The sequence below is a fragment of the Pyrus communis genome, chromosome 17 (genome assembly GCF_041283825.1).
Source record: "Pyrus communis isolate YQ-2024b chromosome 17, ASM4128382v1, whole genome shotgun sequence".
Lineage (NCBI taxonomy): Eukaryota > Viridiplantae > Streptophyta > Magnoliopsida > Rosales > Rosaceae > Pyrus > Pyrus communis.
This window is the reverse complement of record NC_142581.1, coordinates 11,530,852-11,555,210: the sequence shown is the minus strand read 5'-3', so window position 1 is coordinate 11,555,210 and position 24,359 is coordinate 11,530,852. Positions and strand designations below refer to the sequence as shown.

The 24,359-nt window shown below is 36.3% G+C and overlaps 1 protein-coding gene, 2 long non-coding RNA genes and 1 pseudogene across 4 annotated transcripts; 2 read left to right on the top strand and 2 right to left on the bottom strand.

The window, feature by feature from the left end:
- Positions 1–2,430: 2,430 nt before the first annotated feature.
- On the bottom strand, positions 2,431–3,889 carry LOC148689471 (uncharacterized). Its single transcript, XR_015958652.1, has 3 exons — positions 3,435–3,889; positions 3,017–3,062; positions 2,431–2,471 (listed from the first exon to the last, which is right to left on the bottom strand). It is a non-coding gene; the product is annotated as an uncharacterized LOC148689471 (long non-coding RNA).
- Positions 3,890–6,678: 2,789 nt separating this feature from the next.
- Positions 6,679–7,865, top strand: LOC148689470 (uncharacterized). Its single transcript, XR_015958271.1, has 2 exons — positions 6,679–7,031; positions 7,406–7,865. It is a non-coding gene; the product is annotated as an uncharacterized LOC148689470 (long non-coding RNA).
- Positions 7,866–8,522: 657 nt separating this feature from the next.
- Positions 8,523–12,437, top strand: LOC137709069 (GDSL esterase/lipase 3-like). 2 transcript variants are annotated; one of them, XM_088688740.1, is made up of 5 exons: positions 8,525–9,473; positions 10,009–10,263; positions 11,357–11,587; positions 11,685–11,937; positions 12,162–12,437. In XM_088688740.1, the coding sequence occupies exons 2-5, from the start codon at positions 10,051–10,053 to the stop codon at positions 12,170–12,172; spliced, it is 708 nt and encodes a 235-aa protein (XP_088544866.1). In that variant the 5' UTR covers positions 8,525–9,473; positions 10,009–10,050; the 3' UTR covers positions 12,173–12,437. The 2 variants fall into 2 exon arrangements, with proteins under 2 accessions (XP_088544865.1, XP_088544866.1); XM_088688739.1 differs by lacking the exon at positions 12,162–12,437 and having other exon boundaries at positions 8,523–9,473; positions 11,685–12,043.
- A 6,458-nt stretch (positions 12,438–18,895) lies between these two features.
- On the bottom strand, positions 18,896–19,839 carry LOC137709070 (LOB domain-containing protein 37-like; annotated as a pseudogene).
- Positions 19,840–24,359: the final 4,520 nt, after the last annotated feature.

Here is a 24,359-nt window from a genome sequence, read left to right as displayed (position 1 = left end):
TTTCAACACCCTTTAATCATCCCCCTTTAAGTTATGATTTTATTTCCTAACCCTACATGCATTATTTATTAGCATCTTTACAAGACATTATCATTGCATAACATTCCACTTCCACCTCTTTCCAACCTAATTCACATGCATATCAACCCTACATGCATTCATTCTTCATAATTCATCATCAATCTCACTCCTTTGCCGTGGGTTCCTATCTCATTTCAGATTGGCATTCCATTTCATTGCACATGCATCTTCATAAATCAACACATACATTCATTATTCATTTACTTTGCATCCTTTAATTTAATCACATGCACATTCAAACAAACACAACACCAAACCGTGCAAAACATTATCATTTCATTTCACATTCATTCCCTAGCATTCCCATCATAATTCCACCACCAATTCAGCCACAAAACATTATCATTGCACCACATTCAACCACTCCACATCCCTCACCAAGAAATCATTCAACACATGCATCCATAATCATTCTTTCCAACCTTTGCCGTGCATAACCATTGATAATTCCAACATTTCCACATGCATAATTAACCTAGTGTCACTCCCATTCATTTGCTTGGAGCCAAAAAACCACCATCATACATTTATTCTCTTCCCAAACACATACACAACCTGCCATCATTCCACAAACAACACCCTTTGCCGTGGCCTACATTCATATGCATTTCCAGCATTCCTTTCACATGCATTTTGGCAGATTTCACATCCATTCCACATGCATTTCCACCCTTACAAGATTCTAATCATTCATCCACCTCACAACCACCAGAAAACCTCTCAAAACCGTGCATTATCCCTTTCATTTCTGTCAAAGCATATGCATTCACCACCCTTTAATCACATGCATAAAACAGCCACATGCATCTCCCATCACCATTTCAGATTTCCACCAAGTTCCTAGTTGTCATGTTCCCTCCTCTTCACCTATAAATAAGCATCCACACCTCAATTCACAAACACTTACTCATTCATACACATTTCATTCATTCACTCCCCATTCGACTCTTCCATACACATTTTCAGTTACAAACACCAAGCAACAAACCCATTCCATTGCCGTGAGTCCCACTTCATTTTCTGCATATTTTCTCTTCATTCTTCCATCTCCAACCACTCCCTACTCCATTCCACATACACCTAAAGCCCTTAAGCTCACCTTAGACCTTGTGCTACAACAACGAGGAAGAAAAGAGTGCTTAAACGTTCATACAATTCAAGTTTGAGTTGTTGGAATGTTTAGGTGTTTCTTTGATTTCAAAGTTTAAATTTAATTCTCTTTGTTTTGTACGTATGAGAATGGAAGATAAGAGTGCCTAAACGTTCATACAATTCAAGTTTGAGTTGTTGGAATGTTTAGGTGTTTCTTTGATTTCAAAGTTATGAGGAACTAAACCCCCTTTAGCTAGGGGGTGATTCGAAACTATGTTTATATTTGCATTTTGAATTGATTACGTTTGGTTGGAATTTCATAAGTTGTGGATTCAATTCGTTTAACTGTTTGATTGATAACTTATTTATGTATGTTCATTGAGATTGCAAGCTTAATTTTCATGCATAAATATGACGCTAGAATATAAGTGAATTTCACCTAATCGTTATGAACTTATATTCACAAGTAGTAGAGGTTGCTTATAAACAATCGCGTTAAACGAATTCTTGGCATAAGTTTCATGCGTATTCCATAGTAACGAATGCCTCGTCGATGTTTATGATTTCCGTTGAACTTAATGATCTTGGTTAAATGTCTCTATCATGCGTATTCCATAGTTAGGGACTTTGATTAAGAATAATTTGGTTGTAATGCGTATTCCATTCAATCCAACGAATTTAGGGAAATCTGAAAGTTAATCTAAGCGGATCTAATTAACTTGGAGCATTGAGTTTCACAACTTATCGAAAGACCAACTGAGAATCAATTTTGTTTGCAAGTGTAACATGTGTGGAGAAGAACCCCTTGGCTATTCCATCATCCATATTTTCATCACATTCATATTTACATTTTGCCTTTAATTATATTCTGTCTTTTTAATTTAATATCGTCCAAACACAATTCCCCCCTCTATTTTGTTAAGTTTTAATCATTCGTATTTGTTTTATTTTTGTATCTTTAAGCTTTTGGAGTCATAAACATTTGCAAATTCGTCTAAATCAAGTTCTAGCTTCTATTTGAGTCAATTTGATTGTTTTAGACAATTTGAGTTTTTCAAAGCCATTCTGAGTCATAGTAGTCTTGTTAAGAGTATTTTAATTTAGTTTTTATGTTTTTAAGTCAATTTAGAAGGTTTTAGCAAGCCCTCCTAATCCCCGGTCTAGAACGATCCCTCACTTATTCATTCTACTACAATTGTCAAACGAGGGTTTAATTTGAGTGTCAAGTAAATCTCGCATCAAATTTTGGCGCCGTTGCCGGGGATTCCATTGGGATGCTAGTGTTCATCCATCACAATCTGCAAAATTGACGAAATTGACCTGTACATATATGACTACCAAAATGGCAACAGAGGCAACAATTACGTTCCCTAAGCAATCCAATAACCACCAGAATCTCTCAATCATTTAAACTCACAGTTGAATTCATCAGTTTGCTTATTCATTCCAGTTATGAATATCTTTGTAGGACCGTTGGAATAACGTTTAAAAAAAATTAAAGAGACAGTAACAACATGAAATTGATCAAGACACAGAGCTAAAACAACAAAACACAGAATACCAGGTATTGCTGGATGTAGATATATAAAACAAAGGCACCCATCAATTGATCTAATTATGTATCCATTCCCTATCCATGGCATACAAAGTATCTACTCCTTGTTTACATGTTATAAAATATTTAGTAGACCAGCAATCAAAATCAACAACCCTAACTGTTGTATACACCAAGCTCTGCAACTGAAAATGTTAAATTAAAGTTTCCAACTTAAAACCCTAAATTAAATCCTACAAATTGAAATAGCAGAAAGAGGATTAGAGAGGAGAAGGAAGAATCACTGACCTTTGAGTTGTTGGAAGCTCTGATAGGTGTCTCTTTTCATCCACCCCTGAAAATAGAACCCACAATTGTAATATAATATCCAACCATAGGTCAAGAATCAAATTAACCCAGCCCTGTGTACAGAAAAATTGAACAAATTTATACATTTATATGTACGTATATTCCAGTAAAAAAGATTGAAATGCACTGAATCCTAAATTGCAAAACTACGTCAAACTGAATAAGAGAAGCAGAGAGGGAGTGGGACGGAGAGAAAACCCTAAACAGAACCCTCTCGCAACCTAACACAAAATCCAGCCAAAAAATTCCATTTCAATTTTGACAAAACAAATCGAAAAAGAATAATGAAAAACCTAAACGAATTACAGAGGAACTGATGGGTTTATGCATCAGCAAGGGGAAGAAAAAAGCGACATACCTTCCCGACGCCACCTCAACCCCTCGCGTTGCCCCCATCACCTCGATCTGATCGAATCATGGAGGCTTGGCCCGATCGAAACGAAGCACAGCCTCTCTCCCCCTTTGAAATCTGAAATCCCCACCCCAAAAAACCACGCATGGGCCTTCCTGACGCAAAAGGTGGAGTAAGACGACATTAGCGAGAGAAGGGAGACGGCGGCGAGAGGAGGATAGGACAGAGGCAAGACCGTTTGCGTCGTTCTCGCGGGGTCTGCGAGATGGAAGAGGCAAGGAGGGTTTGAGAAGGGAATGGAAAAGGCCGGCTTTACCATTGTTCTTCCTTTCCCACGATCATCAACACCTGTAAATCAAGATTAGCGGCATAGAGAGGCTGTGGCAGTCTTGTAAATAAACTGAAATGTCTTACAAAACACTGTTCATATGAATAGTGCGATTTCCCTTCCTACTTTAGAGTAAAGTAATTATTTGATGGGTTTGTAAAGGTTTCAAACTAAATTGAATTATTTTATTTGAATGGAAATAGTATTTGATGGGATGTGATCATTCAGAAATATGGTTGTGACAGTTCAATTAAGGAGAAAGAGAACAATCTTTCCTTTTGAATTGAAGAGAAAAAATATAATTTAGGTTTTATGCTGGGAATTAATTAATATGCCAGCTGGCATTTAAAAGGATGGTGACTTTGTATAAAAGGAGCGTAGCTCCTAGAAATGAAGGCAAATCAGTTTTACACAATACAAATCAATACAAAAAGATATTGGAGCTTTGCCTCCTCTCTTCCTTCCCTCTTCTTCCGTAGTCATTCTTGTGCTACTTGCAGGTTAAATAGGGTTTCTGAGAATTGGGTCTTATCAACAACTATTATGAAGAAAAATCACTTCCACATCTAGATAAAGGCTCGATCGCATTGAGTCATTAATCAATTAATTAGTTGAGTCATACAAGTTCATATGAGATCAGTGGTGGATCCACAGAGGGACCTCCCAAGACCCCTCGAAGACCCTTGAATCGTTGCTTGAAATTTTTCAGGGACCCTCGTACTCGAATGAAGGTTGTGCAGCTGCAGCAATGGCATCCTCATGGGGAAGACAAAGTGTGGAGGAAGAAATAAAATTTTGCCCTTTTAAGCCTTGGCCCGAGACGCACGTTTTAGCCAACTGATTGAAACCTTTTTTAAAAAATTAAAAAAAAACATTACACAATGGCAAAACGCTGTCGTTTGCTTCCTTTTTGTTTTAAGTCCCGAAGACCCCCGTCACTCTTCCCAAATCCCCATACCTTACTCATCCCTGTCCCCATCCAAAACCTAAAACCCCCAATTTTCGCATATCCAATCCTCAATTTCCCAATTCTCAAAACCCTAAAATCCAAAAATCCCACCCAAACTCATATTTTAATTTTACTCGAATATCAAATCTCAATTTGTTTCAAATATCCACACCACCACCATTTGGTTCAAGAGTCAAATAAGAATTTTTGGTATTCTAATGTGTAGTGTAGAGATAAGAAACATGGAAATGTTTTTCAAGCAAAGAGCATATTTGCAAATGGAACATTTTCAGACTATGAAACATCATCGTAGATGCTTGAATTAGAATTTTATAGTTTATAATGTTGTTTGCGTATGATTCATGAAGAAAATGTATTATAATTTAACTTTTTAATGTTATTTTTATCTATAAATTTTTTTACCTTTATTATTGGGATCCCTTTAGTTTAAAATTCTGGATCCGCCACTATATGAGATCATTCCATACTTAGAGATTAAGTGAGTATGAGCGAGTTCAACATAATTATAGTTCGCTGGAATCTTATGATTTAGAGTGCTATTATTGTAAAGAGGTGGTAATTGTATTTTTGGAAACAAGTACCAATAAATCATGAGCACCATAAGGAAGTATAAAACTGGAAAAAGAACCAAATTCTTGACTTGAGCTTATTTTTCGAGATTTTCTTACCCAATTTCTCATGTGCATTAGCAGTGCATTGATTATGATTTTGAAACTATTTGTCTACAAAATAGTATTATTTATTTTGTAACTCTTATGTGTAATTAGGGGGACAGATCCATGGTACTAATTTTTTTACATAATTTTTTACACATGTTTTTTTGGGGCGCTTCGTAATGTATTTCAACGATCCAAACTGTCTATCTTTTAGATCTTCCCTCAAAGATCATGTCTGTCAAAAATCACTCAATTTTGAAACCATATGACCGTTGGATTAAGAGTTTCAGGTTTTCTTTGTAGAACCGTATTCGTTTACTTTTGTTACTGCGAATGAATGTCTTAATAGTATTGGATTTGTCTAAGTTTTTTCATTGATGACGTATGAATGATATCCTAAAAGAGAGACGGTTTGAATTATTAAAAACATTACGGAGTGGGGTCCACACAAATGTGTGTCAAAAGTTGTGCAAAAAAAAAAATTAGTGCCACATATCCGTCCTATGTAATTAATATAGCAATTAGACCATATTTTCTCACCATACATGTACATTAAGCATGTATTTAACTTACCACCTAATACAAATTTCTTCGAGAGTAGTTTGTTCCTAAAAGAGAAAACCCAGTGTTCGGAACTATCTAACCAAACTAACAAGAAATTTTGGGTACACAGCACCAAACTTATCAAGTAATATTCGGTAAAATTCTTGCCGAATATAAATTAAAGAAAACAACTTTAGTTCTGTGTTCGGTTGGTCCCGATCTGCCGAACATTTCACGATACCAAAAAATCTCAAATTATAGAGCACGATTAAATCTTTTAAAAAATGGTTCCATGCCTCTTCTAGATTGCCACGTCTTCGTTGTTCATTCTTCAAATATATGTATCAATGCATCAAAAAAACTTGGAAGATGATGGAGTTGGGTTTTTTGAGGCTTTTGGCGTGAGTGCTAGGTGGGAAGAGGTTTTAATTTACATGTTTTTAGGGTTTGGTTTTGGCAAGAGTGATTGGGTGGGAAATTTATCCTTTATTGTCTTTTCATTCAAGGACATAATCAGAATTAAATAAAATTTATTAATTTTTAGGGCTGTCAAGAGTAGGGCTAGACAAATGGGCCTAGGACCTGCAGGGTGGGCCGGGTTCAGTTAGTTCGGGGCTGGTACAGATTTTGTAAACTCAAAATGGGGCGAGCCGGGGCGAGTCCATGTAATTGGCGGGGCGGGCCGAATCCAAATTTCTGAAGAAAAAAAAAAAGGACCACCGACCAGGACCGTTGGTACCGTCCATTATATGGAGATTAAATCTCCACCATTGATTTAAAACAAATCTTACTCTCGGTCTCTCTCCCCACTATCGAATCATCGATATTTCCTAAGTCAGTGGACTCTTCTCTCAATCTCGAATCCCCCATTCAAGCATCAATCTGAAGGTCTCTATGTGGACTCCAACTACCACCGTTCATCGTCATGACTTCGGCTTCTTCGTCAGTGCAGACGCGATATTAGCTGCAAGGACACCAGCAAGGCTTTGGCAAAGATGATCAAGAAGGATAAGGATAGCACCGCCTCCCTCGACAGCCTCACAGAGAAGGAGATTGGCGTCCTCGCCGACTAGGAGAAAAAGTTCGAAGCTTACCCAGTTATTGAGGTCTTCCATTGGTGCTATCTCTCTAGTTTGTTTCTTAATTTTAAGTTGTTTGTGGGGATTCTAAGTAAAAAATAATAATTCCAGAGAAGGAATTTGTTATTTTTTTTCTGATGCATGCAATCATTGCTTTGGAGCTAAATTGTGGTATATTGTTAAATTTTGGATTTTGATCAATTGGGTTATATTGTAATGCAATCTTAGGAATTTAGTCATCTGGGTGGGTTGTCTAAAATTCAATTTTTTATTAAAGTTTGTTGCTTTGAAGGTTTTTCCTAAGGATATCAACTGGGTTATATTGAATTTTGAGATTTTCGGTAATTGGTTGTATTGGGAATTTTGAAAAAACCCCAACAAATCTTAAAAATCTTTAGCAGGTCTCGATCTCATTGGCGACACGGAGGATCTGAGCTTGAAGGCGAGAGCGGAGAGGACATCACCGACATCTCCTGGAAAGATCGAGATTTGAGAGAGCAAACGAAGAAGAGAGAAGAAAAAAAAAAAAAAAAAAAAAAAAAAAAAAGAGAAGACCCATGGACCCTGCCCGAACCGGCCCGTTTGAAACGGGCCAGATTAGGTCCTGTTCTTGAATTAGAATTTGTTGTACCTAGCTCGGCTCAGCCCATTCTTTTAAATCTGGGTCCGGTCCAGTCTCTTCAAAATTGGGCCCAGTCCGGCCCATGCCTAGCCCTAGTCAAGAAGGAGTGAAGAGGAAAATGTCACTTAATATTACGAAAAAGATGATATTTCTCTTTACTTGTAAGTGAGAGGTATTAAGTTTGATTCTTGTCAAATGCAGATTTGAACCACATTATTCATAGCCCATTGTGAGGATAATATCGTTTGCTAGCAAATTTGAACCACTCCCCCACCCCCTAAGTCTAGATAATATCGTTTGTTCATAAAATCAAACATAAAAATAAAAAGTAAAGAGAAAAATGTTGGGCGTGACTAGAAGCTATAGAATTATCAAAGAGACGGGTCAAATACCCATTTTCAACAACACAGATATTGTCCTCAACTTGGTAATTACCACCATCAAAATCCGTCAGGTGTGGAGTTTTATCACAAAAGGCCTCAGTATTAGTTGGAGTGGCATTAAGCATATTTAAACTCTTATTTTCACAGAGATACAGTCGATGTGGGATATTTCAACACGCCCCTCACATGGGATCGAATTAGTGGGTCACATGTGAGAGATCCACACATCGACAACCATGTAGAGCCAAGGGAACACTAGAACAAAACAGTTTATCTACCACGTCAATTCTATCACGGGCATATATAGCTCATGGTAAAAACTATTCAATTACCATGGCCAAGTTTAACTCGTGGTAGATAACATTAATCCACCATAGTCAAATTTTGACCCGTTGTTAAAAACGAATAATCTACAACGGACATTTATATCCGTGATGAAATATCATAATTACCACAAGATATGCTCATAGTGGTTACTTCAAACTACCACATCGTCTTTTGTGAATTCACCACGCCTTTGGTCCGTGGTGAATGTTTTTATCTTCATAATTGAAAACATTTGGAGGAGGCGGGAGATTAAAAATTTGGAGGGCTGCCAAAATTTTGGCATGGCGCCCAAAATCTCTAACTCCCTATTTTCAAAGAGAGTGTGTTAGCTCTCCCTCCTCATTTTCATTTCTCTCTTGCAGCTTCTCTGTTCCTCTTCAAAAATTTCCAAACGCTTCCACCTTTGCATAGCCGAGTCCAATTCAACCTTTTCGGAATCAGAAACAAAACCATCTCTAATTGCAAACCCAACGAGTTCCTCGCAAACTCGTCCTCCCTTCCGTCAACTGTGCACCCAAGTTCGCAACTTCTTCTGTAAGGTAAAAATCCCAAAGCTTGTTCCAATATGCTCATGTATGTGTTCTGTATATGAGAATTCTCTGAAATTCGATCACGGCGGTGGCTCTAACGGCTCCTATTTAGATGATAGGTATGGGGGATACAACCGAAGCCGATCCGATTTGGGCTCAGATACATATGGGAAGTGGTATGATGCTGGTTCGATGCGGGTATGGCTACAGTGTTTATGCTTACGGAGGTGATAAGGTGGAGCCGTATGGGTCATGATTTTGAGTGCCCAAAATGGAATGTAAAGATTTTGCATTTGAAGTCTATTTGTTTGTTAGCATAGAGGGTTTAGTGTTTAGGAGGGATAGACAATTTCATTATGATAGGTTCGGTTTAGTTATAATTGTCCAATGGTAGGCAAGTCCTCCCATATTTGTCTGCAAATCATCACTGTGTTGTGACTAGTAAGATGATTTTTAATGAATTACTGTCTTGCTTTCTTCGATTCTACTTATAAGAGAAACAGGTAACGCAGTGCGCCTCTCTGGTATCTGCGCTCACCACCATCAAGGTTTAATCATCAAGTGAAGCATCAGAGCTTGGTTTTCAACTTTCAGACTTGCACACTAGGTGTTTGTTTTTTGTTCTCAAGGAAAACTGATTTGTAACTATGCATTGGTTTTCAACTTTCCTTGCTTTCTTCGATACGCCATTTTCTATTTATCCAGTATCCCCAGTTTTTCCCCCCGATACCATTACAAGATGTGATGTAAGTTCATTTTACTTTAGCATCAAGTTCGTTAAGGAACTTTTAATTTATGTATTGAGGTAAAAGTAATTAGCTAGAGTAGTTATGATTTCATTTTGTACTCAAGTTCGAATTGTTCTTCTGTAATTTAGTGGATTTAGTGTAAAACAAATATGCATTCCTTGTAGTTTAGATGAATTTGTGTAAAAATCGCTTGTATCAAAAGAAAAACAGTTTGTTATGTAAGTTAAATGGTATCATAGAATTGAAATGTTGTGTTAATCATGACCTAGCTAGGGTTTGGTGCTGATATATTAGTATTAATTTGTTGAGTTAATCACATTTATGTACGTATATAACTGCAGAGGAAGGCACCGGAATGGCCTTAATCACATTTATGTACGTATATAACTGCAGAGGAAGGCACCGGAATGGCCAAGAGCAGTAGCAACGAAGAAGATGAATGTGATTAAGGTTGCACTGCAGCAAATGTGGCATGGAAACAGGACGAGATGTCCGAGAGGAACGATTCCCATACGGCTGAGCACAGTGGATGATGTGCTGAGGGCCAAGTCTATGGCTGACTTTGGCAAGAAACAGCACCGTACCCTAAACATTACTGCTGATCTTGCTTCCATAAGCATCGATGCCCCCGATGTCGTCAGCGGGCAGGTTAAAGTAAACTATTGGTGGTCTCTATTGGTTCCTTTTTCTTTTTCTTTTTTTATTGATATTAGAGAGATATTTTCTCTATTTTTCTTGTTCTTTGTGTTCTGACGATGCCACTTTGAGCCCTCTTGCTTCCTATCTTCTTCTTCTTGAAGTTCCAATTTTTCCTTCTTCGAGTTTACAAGAATGAAGCCCCGCGCTTTCTTCTTAATGCCCTTTCCTTCATAGATCGTTCAAAAATCACATTGGTATCTTGAACACTGTTCCTTAATGAATCATTTCAATTTTTGTACCAGTTGCTTGTCTTTCTTTCGCATTTTTGCACACTATCCCTTGGGGAGCAACGCGACCATCCCCCACCTTGATTAGCCGCCACTGCCAACAACCCCAGACCACCATCGCCACCACCACTCCCACCACCAACGCCGCCACCATTTTCACCACCTCTGCCAGTGCCTCAACTTAGTTGCCACAGCCAACATACCCGCCACCATTGCTACCTATACACCTCCACCAGCCCACCACTGCCGCCACCACTCCCACCACCAATGCGCCAACAAAACCCTCACCGCCACCACCACATTCACCACGTCTGCCAGTGCTTGAACTTAGTCGCGCCACAGCCAACATTCCCACCACCATTGCTACCTATACAGCTCCACCAGCCTACCACTGCCGCCAGCACCACCGTCACCCGCACCAATACCCCTACCATCCCCCCACTGACCCGCCACCACTATTTCCATTACCGCAACTCCTAACCACCATCGTCGTCACCACCCACCACCATAAATGCAACTCTTCTTTTTTGCTAAAATGTCCAGTACATGAAATTTTGAACAACCCATCCATTTTAGTCATTGTATACAGCTGCAACAACTTTACATTAAAATTTACTAGACGATGCAACATTCCTTCTCCCGCTGATAACCCTCTTAAAAATATTTACTTTATAGCTTATTATTCTTAAAGCACCACAATTCATAAAAATAAAATCCCATAGGTCATATGAGAATTATTACATTTATTTTACATATATCATACATCAAATATTTCTCTTCACGATGGAATTCATTGTTCTGTAACCTCCTTTCAGGTGATAGACCTTCCTTCTCAACTGTCAAATTTAGAAAGCGTTAGAAAGTCATTGAGACAGGAACTAGGGCATGATGAAGCCGCAACTCTGCTATCAAGAGCTGTTTACTTGTTTGCCTTCGGAAGCAACGATTACATTGTCCCTTTTGAGAAAAATTCCAGTGTGCTTCGTTCCTACTCCCCTGAGAAATATGTAGGACTGGTGATAGGCAACATAACTTCAGCGATCAAAGTAAATTTTAGTACCGAAAAAAGAAATAAATACAGTTAATTTGACAAGATATATTTTTCCTATAAAGTATTAATAATTTAGAATTTTGATGTGTTAGGAAATATACAGGAATGGAGGAAGAAATTTTGGGTTTCTTGGCATGTGGCCTGCTGCTTGTATTCCATACGGAAGAGCACTTGAAAATAAAAATGGTGCTTGCTTTGAGGAAATTACACCATATGTGGTACTCCACGATAAAGCACTTCTCAAAACCCTGCAAAAGCTAGAGAATGAACTCAAGGGATTTCGATACTCACTCATTGAAGCTTATGAGTTTCTGAAACGAAGAATAGATCACCCTTCCAAATATGGTATATATAACAATGTTCATAATCTTTTGCCAAAGTTGTTATTGCAACTCTAAAAGGCGATCGTGCACTGCTACCTTATTATACACAAGGAGAAATTGCTCTTAAGAAGTGCATGACGACTTTTTCAAAGTGCTATTTTGTGTATATATGCACGGTTTACTCTGATGTTTCATTCATAATTTCATATTATTAATTAATTAATTGTGGTATTGTACTTGGCAAAGGTTTTGCGTAAGGAAAGGCAGCATGCTGCGGCCGTGGTCCATATCGAGGACATTTGAGCTGTGGAGCGAAGGGAGGTTACTCTTCATGTCAAAATGTTAGTGAATATGTCTTCTTTGATCCTTTTCATCCAACTGAAAGGACATACGAGCAGCTTGCCAAGCAACTCTGGATTGGGACTCCGAATTCCACTGCGGGTTACAATCTGAAAACTCTACTTGAAACTAATTAAGTATTAAGCACAGTATTAGCTTTATATATAAATCTAAATAAACACGTGTTGTAACAGTGTTTGTCTGAATTTGAATGATCAGACTAGATCTTCATTAATCCGGACAAATGCTTTGTATTAGTTTGAAGATAATAATGGGAACTTTAACGAAAAGTTCTCGGTATTGTTCACTTTAACGAAAAATCATATTTTTATACTAAAAAGTCAATCTTGGTACTATTCATTTTACCTTTTATTTTGTCTTTATCGTTAAAACTCAAAGTTTTCAAATCATTTTCATTAGTTTTCCTAATAATAATTTCAATCTTACGTACATAATTCGAGCAGAGAATAAGATTATTGATTTGATTATAAGGAGTTCGGATATGCTATTCCCAATTTTCTGTGCCAAACCATGTCACAAGCCTAATTGGTTTCCATCCGTTCCTTGAGTTAACTCCTCCAAACAACCGTTACATTTCTTAGAGAAAAAGTAAAATGACAAATAATTGGGTATTACTTGGCTCGTTCTATTGTGGAAGTCATTCCTATTTTCCTCCGGATGACAGTTTCACATATGTGCAAGAAATTTTCTATTTGTATTTTTTTTTAGTTATGTTTACTTAGGGTTGGTTTGGTATTTTTGTGCTTTGAAAAAAGCTGCTTCTACTGTGCTGTGAGAATAAGCAGCTGTGAAATAAAGCAACAGAGTGTTTGGTAAACTTTTATATAAAACAGATGTGAAAAAAAAGTCGGTTTTTCAAAGCTGGGTTTTGCAGCTTCTTGTTTTTTATTTTTTTTCACCCAAAACTATAAAAAAAAACTGAAGCTGAATGTTTACAAAACACAAAAACAGCTCCCAGCTTTTTTCAAAATCACCTCAGTACCAAACCAGGCCTTAGCGACCCGTGGATAGAAAGGCTTCAGTTTGCTTAGCTGCCTTTAAGAGCACTTTTACTTATATTAAATTGACATGGCTAGATCTTAAATTCAACCCAAACACACACCTCCACACGTATTTGGGTCGACAAGGCTCATTAGCTATGGATGGCACTATGTTGATTCTGAGTCCAAGCCCAAAATTCTTGGGGCTGACGTATCCTCATTCCTTTAACAAAACAAAAAAAATTTGCGACAGCCCATGCGCCACACGCACCCAACTAGGAGAGCGGCGCCACAAATTCTGTTTCAACATTTGCATATAATTTTTCTATAAATACTAAATCATTTTGTTTCTTTTTCCACACCAAACTTCACATAATCTTCTATTTTCTACATTCTTATTACATTGTTTGCATTCCTATTTTTTGTGGGCATACAAAAATGGTATCTCCAGTCGAAGCCAGAATCGCATGGTCGACCGCCGAAGATGTTTTCTTTTGTGATCATTGGGTTGTCGTTACGCATTGTGCAATTATAAAAAAATGAGATGATGTGTGGTAATATGTGGAAAAAAATTCATTAAGATTATATTGGTTAATTTGGCGCGGTATGTATTAATATTAAATAATTAAATTATGCATTAAAAATAAAATGAATTATTATGAGTAGCAAGTGTAATGTCAGTTACTATTCACAACTATTTTCATAAGTCAAACCCTAGATCTAAATTCACCAAAATGAGTGAAAAATGCTTTAACACCACCATACCTGCAACCTGGTGCACATAAAAAATGTTCCTTGTGATTGAAATATTTTCTTTTTTATTTTGTTTCACCCTCCCTTTTTTTTGTTCAACTATATAGCATGTCAAAATAGACATCTTGCTTATATTTTAGCGTGCCATATCAGAAGATTGACAAAATAAAATACAATGTATTATGAAGGGTTCTATTATGTGTTCCCTAATCCTTTTATGATAAACTCTACACTTGATGGGCTTTGAAGTTAATTAATTAAGTTGAGGACTATATCGATATTGATTAATAGTGAGTCACTAGACCGTCTCTTAGAGATTTGACATCTAGTTAGTCCAATTAGGAAATCAACTATAAATTATGTGCAATATGGTTTTTTTTTTTTAATACCTAGCTGAAGGTGCTTTGATTTTCCTAATAAGTCTTCCAACTCAATTTAGCCAAGTTTGGTATTGTTGTGCTTTGAAAAAACACTATTTCTGCTATGCTGTGAGAATAAACTCATTTTTGCTGCTTCACGTTTTCAGTTTTTTTTCATCCAAAACTGTGAAAATAAGCTATTTTTAAGTGTTTACCAAACGTATTTTTGAGCTCAGTTTTTTTTTTATACCAACTTTTTATAAAAGCACCTCAGTACCAAACCAGTACTAAGGCTGTAGAGAAGTCACTCATTCATAAGCTGGGTGAGGAAAAAATCCAAGAAGTTGCTGTTAAAAGCTGTTTACCTGTTCACATTGTAAGTAATGAATACTTTACCTTCTCTTCCTAAAACCCCAAATGCTTCTTAAGGGACTTTCTTGGATACTCTAGAGTACCGAGTATTTGAGGTATTTTAACCGTTAGATTTTTGTTTAAATTTAACAATCAAGATCTAGCTGTTAAAATACCCATTATACCGGGTACTCAAGAACACCCAATAATTTGGGTGCTTCTCCGACCCACAAAAGGCAATGTAGCAACTGTGATCAGAAACTTGGCTAATATAAATTGGATTTTGATTGTTCATATTTAATATTTTGGTTTGAACTAAATGAACTGAACTTTATTGTATATGAAATATATAATTATGAGGAAGGAAATTGCATTTCGGAATGTGGGACCATTGGGCTGCAAGCCTAAAATTAAAACAGGAAATCCTGAACCGGCCCAACCGGGTAGTGACTGTGCTGAAGAACAATCAACACTTGCCAGACTACACAATAGAACTCTGTCTATTACTCTAAAGAATTTAGAGACCAAATTACCATATTTGACTATAACCCTTCCAAATATGGTACGCTCTTACCATTATATTAAACAGAAATGTAAACCCCCCCCCCCCCCTCCCCCAAGGCTGAATATAGATGACGGACTAGTTTTAACTCCTTTTTGAAATGTGTAGTTCAAAGATTCATAATTTGATAACATAAATCTGGCAAGAAACATCACTATTACTTACAATATTTGCTTATTCCTTTTACAATTTTATGATTTCTTTCATGGTTTTAAATTTACTTTTGGCTATTGGACTGTGAGGTTTCAAGGATGGCAGATCTGCTTGTTGTGGCAGTGGAGGATATAGAGGATCTGGTTGTGGTTGAGGAGAAACTGAAGCAGAAACATATGAATTATGCAGCAATCATGGTGGTCATACCACTGAATGGACCAACTACCAATTAGCTGAGTTAATATGGAGTGGACCACAAAATGTCACAAGGGCTTACCGTCAAATATTGAACCTTTGTAATGTGATATCATATCAATCTAGCATCTACATTGATTTTTTTTTAGGATTTAGTTGAAGATTTCATTTTAAGGAACTTGCCCTCTTTTTCTTCAGAAATAATCAGTTTTTAGGAGTAAGCATGATATATACATTGGTGGATCATTTTCAAGGGAACTAAAAATTATGGTTAATATAAAAGATTATTTGCTTACACTAATGATTCAAATTTATTTTTACGCAATAGTTTAATGTTTTATTTTTAATGAGTACTAGGGAGCAAAGATTTAACAATGTGAAAATCATTTTATGTATCAAATGGAACCTCCGAACTCCTGAAATGACCCCAAGACAGGACCACATATGGATATGGTTACAGGGAATAGGATTTTATTCGATTCTTTTTTGTAAGGATCTCGGCGATCCCTTTATTGTGTACGTTCATCGTATATCGCGTGATAATAAATTATTTTGAATATTTTTATTTAGATTTAAACACAAATAGTACCTAATGAAAAATGATCGTACAATATACGATAAATGAACACGATAAAATAATCACCGAGATCCTCACAAAAACGATTGGAAGAGGATCCTCATCCACGGTTACAGAACTACCGAGTGAAAAAGACAACATGTGCTCCCACATAAACGTGCTTCAAAATCAAACACTGAACCAATGAACCCTCCTATGATGTTCCACAACTTTTTCTTCTTAATTAGAGAAACATGTGAGGGCAGTGTATCCCCTATGTCAGGTCAACATTTATCTTAAAATATGTGGTTTTTATTTGATTAAGCTCATTCAGAGTCACTATAATGTTATGCACCACTCAATATGCATAATTTAATCAATGCATGTCACATCTTGGTCCGGATCCTCATCACATCTCCAGCTCTACTCTACTATAGCACGATATTGTTCGTTTTGGACCTTGACCACGCCCTCATGGTTTTGTTTCTAGGAACTCACACGAGAACTTCCCAATAGGTCACCCATCCTGAGAATACTCTCGTGCGAACTCGCTTAACTTCGGAGTTCTGATGAATTCCGAAGCCAGTGAGCTCCCAAAAGGCCGCGTACTAATTGGAGGTGGGAATGTGCATAAAAGGCTTACAAGATCCACTCCCTTGGAGGATATGAGATGTAACATTGCAAAGATTTATTAGATACAAATATACAAAATTTAACCGTTAATTTTTTAATATACTTAGCAGTACGTATTATAAAAAGAAAAAAATTACGTATATCATTTATAATTTATTAAAACCTTATTTAATATTAATCAGTACTTTGTTAAGCATCTGTGGTGTGGTACTGTCACAGTTTTTCAAGGGTTAAAGTTATCTGGCCAAGCTTAGAAATTGCGAGTAGGATTCTCTTCCCTCCTATTACCATCTCTTCCTCTCACACTCTTCTTTTTGTTTTATTCTTTATATAAAAAAAAATTCAAAACAAGATGTAGACGTGGCGTAATCGCAATCGTTTGAATAGGAGGGGATGGAAGGGTAAAGAGATTAGGAGGGGAGAGATACTACTCCCAGAAATTTTCATCCTGAAACTTGCAGCCAGAATTGATCTGCCCCCATATAAAGGCCTTTTTACTGTCATGAAAGTGTCAAACCCTACAAGGGAAGTTGATCATACGAGTGCACCTATCAATTTCTTACACGATCCGTTAATTCGACGCGAAAATAATGAGTTTTGGATCAAAACGTTAACTAATCAAGTTATCTGTTAATAACAGGTTCTTAACAGATACCCACCAGTAACCTGTTTTAACTCGTTAAAAAAAATTGGTTCGATAATTTTTAAGGAAGTGATATTCACACAGCCAAAATTACTACCCACACACCCTTTTAATTTTTTAATACTTTTCTGATATTGTACACACCCCTATTACTTGATCTTCAGTAAATGCCAATATGCCATGCCTTTTCACTCTGGGTTGTGATATTATTTTATTTTTAGTTTTTACACTTCCCAAATAATCACACTCCAAACTCCCTCTTCGATTTTCTTCGATGTTCTTCTTTGTTTACTGGCCAGAAATTAAAAATGGCTGGATCGGATGGCGTTACCCGTTTCTTTGATCTTGTTGTTTTGGATACTTCGGGCATCTAGGTTCTTCGCGCCAAGAGTGACACAATCTGCTGAATGTGCTAAGCGGTTGGATTGAAGGGCGTTACTTGTAAAAATCTGAAGATGATATTAACGATCTGAACCATTCATCTTTTGGTAACTATTAAAAAAAAAGAAGGAAATTTGGTGAGAAGAATAAAGCGTAAACATAAACGACAATTGACGGTTAAATATAAATCTATAATTTATGGATTATGGTGTGGAGTTAACTCTTTCATGAAAGTTGTAGAGCTTGTCATTACGAAAGTTTGTATTATTATTATTTTTTTATTTTTTACATTTTACATTTTTCACACTTGTATATTAATTAGTATGAATTTTTATTACTTTCGCACTTGTACATTAATTATCATGTATTTTTATTTATTTTAAACTTTTCTAAAAACATTGTTCATGAGAGTTTGGAGGTTTAAAAACTCGAATGACAACATACCCATTGTCAAAGCATAGAACATGCGATCACAAGCGTTTGCACATTTTTTCACACTTTTCGCACTTGCAAAATTAGTTATTATGAATTTTTGATGTGCTTTGGTATTTTGTGGGAAAATCAAATTACATTAAAAAAATGGGTAAATTACATTTTACCCACTCAGGCTTGGGTTCGATTTCAATTCTTTACAATATCTTGAAAACATTTTAATTTCATACATTTACTATCATTTTATTTCAATTTCATACATCCGTTAGAAAATATGTTAAGTAAACCGTTAAGTGATGACGTGGCAAATAAGGAGTCCCCTTTTGTGCTAACATGACTGCCACATTTGTGCCACGTGGCTAAGCACTTAATAAAAATTTTAAATAATTAAATAATTAATTAAAAAAATAGCCAAAACCCAATTCGTCTTCACCACCCCTTCTCTCCCCCCTAAGCACACCCCCAACCTAGAATCCCATTCCATCACTCTCCTCCACTGTCTTCACCTCCTCTCCCATCTAAAAAATCCAATTCGTCTTCCCCACCCGAGCACACCCCATATTTCAATTTCATAGAGCTGCGTCAGATTTATCAACAAAAAATTGGCAAAGGGGAAAATTCCTCAGGGGAACAAGTTGAGTAGCTTTCTCTTCAGTCCACCGACGTAAGAGTATGGGTGTTGATCTTCGAACCCACTCTCGAAGCACGTGGTGACACCGGACTCATCTGAGTTCATGGATGGGGTTCCCGATTATCAGGTCTTCAGTTTGGGCTTGGGTTTGAAAGACAAGGTCGGGGTCAACCAAAGATCTAGATCCGCGTGTTGCTGGAGTTGAAGTAACTTGATGGAGGACTCGTTGGTCGCGGCGGATCGCTTGCGTTTCGGCAAGGAAGCCCTGGTGAACCGGAATGAGGAATCAGAGTTATGACTTGAATCTCGAAGCCTCCACATGCCCGTAGAGATAGTGACGCCGTCGACATTGGCCTCGGAGGCCTCGTCGCGAGTGGACGCTCCGCCGAAGAGCTTGGGAATCGGCCGGAGCGTACCATCGCGGAGGACAGTCTCAACGGCAGCTTGGCAGAGATGAACTAGGACGTTAGGAATCGGGGACGACTGAGATAAAGGACATGAGGCCGGCACAACCGAAAAACTTGGATGAGGGTGTACTTGAGTGGGGAGAAGGGGTGGGGGAATGGGATTCTAGGTTAGGGGTGTGCTCGGGTGGGGAAGACGAACTGGGTTTTGGATTTTTTTTTTTTTTTTTTTTTTTTTGCTTTTGCTTTTTTTTAATTAATTATTTTTAATTTTTTATTAAGTGTTTAGTCACGTGGCAACCACATCAGTACAAATGGAGACCCCTTATTTGCCACGTTATCACTTAACATATTTTCTAACGGATATATGAAATTGAAATAAAATGATAGTAAATATATGAAATTGAAATGTTTAAAAGATATTGTAAAGAATTAAAATTGACCCCAAACATGAGGGGATAAAATGTAATTTACCCTAAAAAATTCGTCGTGATCACATCCTCTACACTTTGATGATGGGTACACTGTCATTTGGGTTCTTAAAACCCTCTCAACCCTCATGAACAATGTTTTTAGGTGGAGTTGAAAATTTGTAACAATTCATAATAATTAATTTACAAGTGTGAAAAATGTAAAAAAAAAATATGTCAACAGTCGTGATTGCATCCTCCTTGCTTTGACTTTGGTTACATCGTCGTTTGAATTTTTAGGGTTTTGGGAGTGTAGGTATTAATTTAGTGACAACGTGGTATGTAGATACTAATGTAGTATGATGTTTTTCATTTGATAATTTATTGAAGTGAAAAATATTTTCTTTAATGGATCAAGTTCGGGTCAGGTCATATTACACGTTCATTTTAATAGGTTTGACACGACACTCCATTAAGATATCGTGTATGTCATGAAAATGACACGAACAAAGTAAACACAAAACTATCACCAGGTCTACATACATGTAAGAAAACCAAGAAACTAATTCATTCGAGAAGTTTTCAATGTAACTATCACACGACTAGAACACTATGAGTTGTTACAATTCACTTGTGTTATGACAGATCATCATCTATTCTAACATAAATTCGTTGACACTTTTTTTTATCTTGCAAACACTCGTCTCAATTTTCGACCGTCAGATTGAATGAATTGAAGATAAATGACAGAAATTAACAGACAGTATATGAAAGGTAAAAATAAGTGTGTGGATAGTACCACTCTTTTAAAAAGGATATTGAGCTTGTTTATAAATTAAACTTTTCCCATCGATACCTGATAAATTAATTAGTCACGAAACTTGCTACTCTAATTTGGGTCATAAGTTAGTGCATGGATTTAAACATCTCCGCATTTCCACATAAATTTGTTAATATCGTTTTCAAGTTATTAAAAGCCAAAAGTGATTATATATAAACCGTCTTATACTTGGGGCTCATCTGTGTTGTTAGTTTTTTTTACGAGTCAAATTGCATAAGAAATCCAAATTAGTGGTAGGTAGAGTAAATGGTGTAAAATCAATTAATTTTTGCTATAGTTTTTTTTGCGAGTCAAATTGCATAAGAAATCCAAATTAGTGGTAGGTAGAGTAAATGGTGTAAAATCAATTAATTTTTGCTATCACAAAACACCAGTCTCATGTCAATTAAGAAAATAATGGCAGGTCCATCTTTTATATTTTTGTTAAATCCAAAGGCTTTGGAAATTTGGATGCGTCTGAAAGTCTAAGCTCAATAAATAGCCCTAAATTGACGGTTAATCATTTCTCAGTTCTTTTGCTACAATCATTTTCCTTATTTACTGTTATTTATTTTTCTTTTGGATTTGTCTTTTAATTTAATTACGGAGAAAAGCAAAAACAGAGAGGAGAAATATTGAGAGGGAGGAGGAGAAGCCAATTTTGCTGCTAAGTGCTAGGCATCTACTCGTCGCTCAATTACCGTCTAGTTGACATTTAGAACATTGGCGACAACCTTATGAGCTGGATAATTACCATAAAGGCACAACGAGGAAAAAACTGCATTATGTTTTAAGGATTTGCAATTGTTGACAGACACTATTATAAATTACCTTTAGCAAACGTCGAGTAACCTTCTCATAAGTCTTTGTCAAGCGCACAAATCACATTAACCAACAAAACCACAATCTCATATGTGAATAACAACAACCACAGTGGGACCTGAGGTTGAGCAGTGGGCCATATAGCGATTGCAAAGTCTCTTCTTGACAGAATGAGAGAGGGATCACAACGACGAAGGCTTTCTTCACAGAGGAAAACAGCGGTCACAACTTTGGATATATAGATGATTAGAAGATAGGAGAAACATGGAAAGGAAGAGATCGAAGACACCAAGCCCAAGGCCACATGGATTGGTGATGGTGTTTTTATCAACATCAGTTGCGTAGATGGTATTATGTTTGGGAATAGAACATGCCAACATCAACAAGAAGTGTTCTCCTTTTTGTTGTATTTGAAGGGGTTGCGTAAGAGATTTTAGCTTCAAATTTTATTCCTTTCATAAAAACGGGTGTTGATGTTGTTGGCATTTCAAAAAGGCTTTTTTAGTCAAAATGTTTCTTGAGATTTGCATAACATATAATTTTGGTTCCTAAGATTAAAAATCCATAGAAATGATCTCTGATATTGTCTATCATCCATTATTTTGGTCATTTTGTTAAAAACTCCGTTAAGTGGTCCTGGAGCTTATACTGAAAATTGAGATTTTTGACCGGAAGTTTGGGCAATTTTCAAAGTTTCGTAACTCAATTATTTCTTAACCAAATTCGACCCATAATCTATCAAAATGAAGATAGGAAAGTATTGAACAAGATTATACCTATTTGGAAGCCCAATGGTTGCCGGAGATGGTCGGAAAATAGTCTAAAAGGTGACTGATCAGTGGAAAAACTGGAAAACTCGCCGGGAACTTGGTAAACTTTAAACGTTCATAACTTCTTCAATACTCAACGAAATCGAGTGATTCAAAACGAAAATCATACTTCTCGATGAGATGAAGAGAAGGTACATTTTTCAATGGCTAACTCACCGTGGTTTGGCAGAAAAATAGCCTAAAATGTGACCGGTCCGCCATAAAACTGGAAAACTCGTCGGAAATTGGGTAAACTTTAATCATTCATAACTTCTTCAATACTCAACGAAATCGAGTGATTCAAAAACAAAAATCATACTTCTCAATGAGACAAAGAGAATGGTACCTTTCTCGATGGCTAACCCACCGTGGTTTGGCCAAAAAATAGCCTGAAAGGTGATTGGTCCATAGGAAAATTGGAAAACTCACCTGAAACTGGGTAACCTTTAAATGTTCATAACTTCTTCAATACTCAATGAAATCGAGTAATTCAAACCAAAAATCATACTTCTCGACGAGAAGAAGAGAAGGTATCTTTCTTGACGGCTAACTCGCCGTGGTTTGGCAGGAAACGGGCTTGAAATTGGCTATCTTGGTCTCATCGAGTTAGCCAATTTCGAGCCATTTTTCGGCTAAACCACGACGAGTTAGCCATCAAGAAAGGTATCATTCTTTTTGTCTCATCAAGAAGTATGATTTTTGGTTTGAATCACTCGATTTCGTTAGGTATTGAAGAAGTTATGAACATTTAAAATTTACCCAGTTTACGGTGAGTTTCCCAGTGTTTCCCCGGATTAGTCACCTTTCAGGCTATTTTTCGACTATCTCTATTAACCATTGGGCTTCCAAATAGGTATAATCTTATTTTACACTTTCCTATCTTCATTTTGATATATTATGGGTCGAATTTGGTTAAGAAACGATTAAGTTACGAGGTTTTGAAAATTGCTCAAATTTCTGGCCAAAAATCTCAATTTCTGGTATGAGCTCCGGGACCACTTAATGTATTTTTTTAACGGAATGACCAAAATAATGGATGGTGGACATTCTCAAGGATCATTTCTATTGATTTTCAATCTCAGGGACCAAAGTTATGTGTTACGCAAATCTCAAGAGTCATTTTAGCTAAATCATGCACTCATCTGAATTCAATTTTTTTTTTTTGGCATTTTTATAATAGAGTGCATGATGATTTTTTTAGATTGTCAGTAACAACAACCATAAAAATATGGGAGTTTTAACGAAAAACCCGCAATATTGTTCACTTTAACGAAAAACCACATTTTTACACTAAAAAGTCAAACCTGGTAATATTCACTTTACCCTTTATTTTGTCTTTATCGTTAAAACTCAAAGTTTTCAAGTCTTTTTTCATTAATTTTCCTTAAAATAAAGATGGAAGATTGCTTCCAAGAAAAAAATTTAAGTGGTCACATGACTTGTTTATCATAAAAACAAGAATTAATTTATACATCTGGTTACACATAAAACATTTTTAGTGGGAAAGAAATTAAAAACATGTATTATTTAAATTCATAACAAAAAAAATGTCTAAAATGATTTTTAGTTGTTATTTTAAAAAGTACTAGCATTTGCCTACACACTTTGTGTGTATGAACACATTTTTTTAGAAAATGAGAAGGGGAGATAGAGAGAGAGAGAGAGAGAGAGAGAGAGAGAGAACATGGGGGGAGTGAGAGGTTTTTGTTTTTGGTTTTTTATTTTTTTATTTTTTTTATAAATATTAGAGATATTTTAACATTACCTGTAGGTGAGACTTCAATAAAAAACAGTAAAATTTGGACAAGTGAAATTACATTATTTCCCATCATTTTTTTTTTTGTGATAGAAGACTAAGTTGTCTTTCACCCTCTTTTGGTTGACAAAGAGGGTTTTATTAATTAGTATAGATTATAGGACTATTTCCTTAAAAATACTTTGACAATGTAAATACCAACATTATTACAATAATACTAATGCTCATTTTTTTGTTATTAACTAAACCTTAATTATCATTATTATGTGACTTTGAACCGTAAACTTTGACGATAATTACATTTCTTGTAATTCAAACAATGAATATTAACATCATGTTGTAACACTATTAAACATGAAGATATAGAGCCCAAAAGTAAATACAATGATGGGTAATTCCAGTACCATTTTGCTTTAACTGATACGGTAGAATTC

Excerpts from the sequence above, each read along its gene's own strand:
- LOC137709069 (XM_088688739.1), top strand. The coding sequence starts at position 10,051 with ATGAATGTGATTAAGGTTGCACTGCAGCAAATGTGGCATGGAAACAGG. Across the intron at positions 10,264-11,356 it reads CCGATGTCGTCAGCGGGCAG|GTGATAGACCTTCCTTCTCA; the intron begins GTTAAAGTAAAC and ends ACCTCCTTTCAG. Across the intron at positions 11,588-11,684 it reads ACATAACTTCAGCGATCAAA|GAAATATACAGGAATGGAGG; the intron begins GTAAATTTTAGT and ends TTGATGTGTTAG.